At 38.0% G+C, this 3,624-nt stretch overlaps 1 protein-coding gene across 1 annotated transcript; it reads left to right on the forward strand.

Annotated features, from left to right (window-relative positions):
- The first annotated feature begins 2,117 nt into the window (after positions 1-2,117).
- Positions 2,118-3,158, forward strand: LOC141639395 (uncharacterized). Its single transcript, XM_074448535.1, has one exon. The coding sequence runs from the start codon at positions 2,118-2,120 to the stop codon at positions 3,156-3,158; it is 1,041 nt and encodes a 346-aa protein (XP_074304636.1).
- The last annotated feature ends 466 nt before the right edge of the window (positions 3,159-3,624 follow it).

The raw sequence follows: 3,624 nt of genomic DNA on the forward strand, positions 1-3,624 counted from the left end.
GGAAATCTAATATTTTAGAGGTGGATGTAATGGAATATGATGCTCAATATATTCACCTTCATGTTAAGGTTAAACTTGCGGCCGAGGTTTGTTGTTACTTATGTCTATGGCTTCAACAAAATTGAAGAGAGAATTCCCCTTTGGCAAGCTATGATGAGGCTGTATGGTGGTGGGCCTTGGGTGGTATTAGGAGATTTTAATAATGTGCTGTATTCTAATGAGAGATTGGGTAAAATTTTTAAGGATGAGGAGATTTTGCCCTTCCAATCTACTATAAATTGCTGTGATTTGCAAGATATGAAGTCTACGGGTGCTTTTTTCACTTGGAACAACAAACAACCTAGTGCTACTAGGGTGTTTAGTCGTATTGATAGAGTTCTTGTTAATAGTGACTGGATTGCTCAATGGCCTGATTGGAGTGCACATTTTTATCCTGAAGGTACCTTTGATCACTGCCCTTGCATTATTTCCTATGGTATGAGTGGTGGAAATGGACATAAGAAGCCTTTCAAATTTTTTAATATGTGGACTAAAGTCCCTGAATTTCATAGCATTGTGGCAAAAGGCTGGGGAGTACATGTTAGTGGGACTGCTATGTTCAAAATTGTTACTAAACTTAAAATGCTGAAGCCTTTATTGAAGAATCTTAATAGAGACATGTTTTCTGATATTGAAAGAAATGCTGATGTAGCCTATCATCTGCTACTTGATCATCGGCTCCAACTTCAGATGGATCCTACTAACAAGAGTCTAATGGATATGGAAAAACAGCTTAGGGAGTCTTATTATTTCCTGGCTGATGCTAGAGATGACTTCCTTAAACAAAAATCCAAGTGTGCCTGGGCAAAAGATGGAGATTCTAATTCTGGTCTATTTCATCAGGCTATTAGGAAGAGGCAGGTCCAAAATAAAATACTTTCCATTGAGAATAGCATGGGTCAGGAATGTAAGGAACCTACTGAGGTCTTGCAGGCTTTTGTTGATTATTACTCTGATCTCCTGGGCACCAATGCTCCTACAAGTGATTTCTATAAGCAGGTGGTGAGGCAAGGGAATTTAGTGGACTCCAATGATTGGGAGGATATGTGCAGGGTTCCCAGTGAGCTTGAAATCAAACAAGCATTGTTTTCTATTCCTGATGATAAAAGTCCAGGTCCTGATGGTTTCACAAGTTGTTTTTTTAAGACTGGATGGGAGATTGTTAAGGGAGATATTTGTATGGTTGTGCATGATTTTTTTCTTCATGGAAAAATGTTGAAGCAAATCAACTGTGCTAGTCTGGTTCTACTTCCCAAGGTTGAAAGTCCTAAATCAGTTAGAGAGTTCAGGCCAATTGCGTGCTGTAATACCATATATAAGGTTATCTCCAAAGTTATATGCACTCGATTAAGTGGGAGCCTTACAAGCATTATTAACCCAGCTCAATGTGCCTTTATAAAAGGAAGAAGTATTCTGGACAACATCCTCATCAGTCAAGACTTAGTGAGATTGTATGCTAGGAAGAGTACTTCAGCTAGATGCTTGATGAAAGTTGATTTGCGGAAAGCTTATGATTCAATTGAATGGATCTTTGTTCAACAAATGCTTGAAGCTGTTAATTATCCTCCTAAATTGGTTAACTTGATTATGCAATGTGTGAGTACTCCTAGATATTCCATTGTTCTAAATGGTCAGGTTCATGGGTTTTTCAAAGGTTGCAGAGGTTTGAGACAAGGGGATCCTATGTCTCCTCTCCTCTTCACCATCTGTATGGAGTATCTAAGCAGACTTCTTGCTTTGGCTGGTAGGATGCCTAGTTTTAAATACCACCCCTTGTGTAAGAACCTCAAACTGAACCATCTTATGTTTGCCGACGACGACTTACTCATGTTCTCGTAAAGGTGACCTCAAATCTGTGTTCTTTGTTATGGACATGATTAAGAGGTTTTCAAATGCTTCTGGTTTTTTGTCAACTCGATAAGTCTGAATTTTACCTGCAATGGCATTCAAGCCGTCATTGTGCGAAGCTTCTCCATGGTACTGGGTTTAAGAAAGGGGTGCTTCCATTCAAATATTTGGGTGTTCAAATTTCTCATAAGAGACTTACTAAGGTTGATTGCAATATTTTGGTTGATTGAATGATTAAGAGGATCAGAGGGTGGAATAGCAGAAAAATTTCATACTCAGGCAGATTGATTTTGGTTAAATCTGTCCTTTCCACCATTCATAATCACTGGTCTCAGATCTTTGTCCTTCCTGTGGGTGTTATGGACAGAATACAGGCCTTGTGTAGGACGTTTCTTTCGGAAGGTGAGGACAAATACTCTAAAGCTCCTTTAGTAGCTTGGAATATTCTTTGTAAAGGTAAAAGGAATGGGGGTTTGGGTATAATAGACAGTAAAATGTTGAATGTGGCAGCCATTGGAAAGTTGGTCTGGTGGATTGCAAGCAAATCAGATTATCTCTGGATCAAATGGATTGATAGCATTTATCTTAAAGGCACCCCCTGGATGACTTATACTCCTACTGATTATAGCTCCTGGGCTTGGCGCAAGATTTGTGAAGTGAAAGAAACACTTAAAAATGGATACATTATTGGCAAATGGCGTGGCAGTGATCATTCTTATACTATTGCTGATGGGTATAAATGGCTAATGCAGGAACCTGATCAAAAAGTTCCTTGGTATAATCTGGTATGGAATAGGTACAATGTCCCAAAATGCAGCTTCATTACCTGGCTCATTCAACATCAGAGAGTACTAACTTTGGATAGACTCCACAAGATGGGGATAGTTGATCATACTGAGTGCTATCTCTGTGGTGTGGAAATGGAGACTCATGCCCATTTATTTCAGGATTGTATTTTTGCACGGCAATGTTTTCACAAAGTTGCTCACTGGTTAGGAATCCCTGCTACTGCCCTGCAAGATTGGAAGAAACTCATATGTTTGAAATGTCCATCTATGTTCAGGAGACAAATTGCTATGGCAGCTATGGTGAGTACGTCTTATTATATCTGGCACAATAGGAATATTTGTAGATTGGAGGGGTACGTCATGCATCCTGGTAAGATAGCTCAAATGGTCCAAATTGAATGCAAACAGCGTGTGATTGGTATTCATCAGGGTCCTCTGAAGGCTGATGATATGTCTTGGTGTACAAAGATAGGTTTTCTATAATGATTTTAATTGTTCTTTACTTTATATCATAGGAACTAGAGTTGATTAGTTGGAAGTGGGGAAACTGTTGTAAATTGAATATTTTTTGAGCTTAATATTACTACTTACATTTCACCAAAAAAAAAATAATTCTTATCAATTATAAATTAATTAATTAATTAATTACGTTAATTATAATCTTGTATAATTAATCCCGTTTTAATCCATTAGTTAGATCATGTCTTAAAACCACCCACACTAATTATTTTATTAATTATAAATTAAATATACAACTAATATGGAGTTATTACATATAATTCCCGATTCCCCAAAACCCGTAACAACACCAAAGTAAACCCGTGTTTCTCCCATGACTCATACCCATAATATACTCTAAGTCAACGTATAATACATGTAAGCTTCACATACCCATACACCATACCTACGAAACCCGCATAAACACCCACCCATGACAACCACGTAACAC

This window comes from Silene latifolia, unplaced genomic scaffold (assembly GCF_048544455.1).
Source record: "Silene latifolia isolate original U9 population unplaced genomic scaffold, ASM4854445v1 scaffold_372, whole genome shotgun sequence".
NCBI lineage: Eukaryota > Viridiplantae > Streptophyta > Magnoliopsida > Caryophyllales > Caryophyllaceae > Silene > Silene latifolia.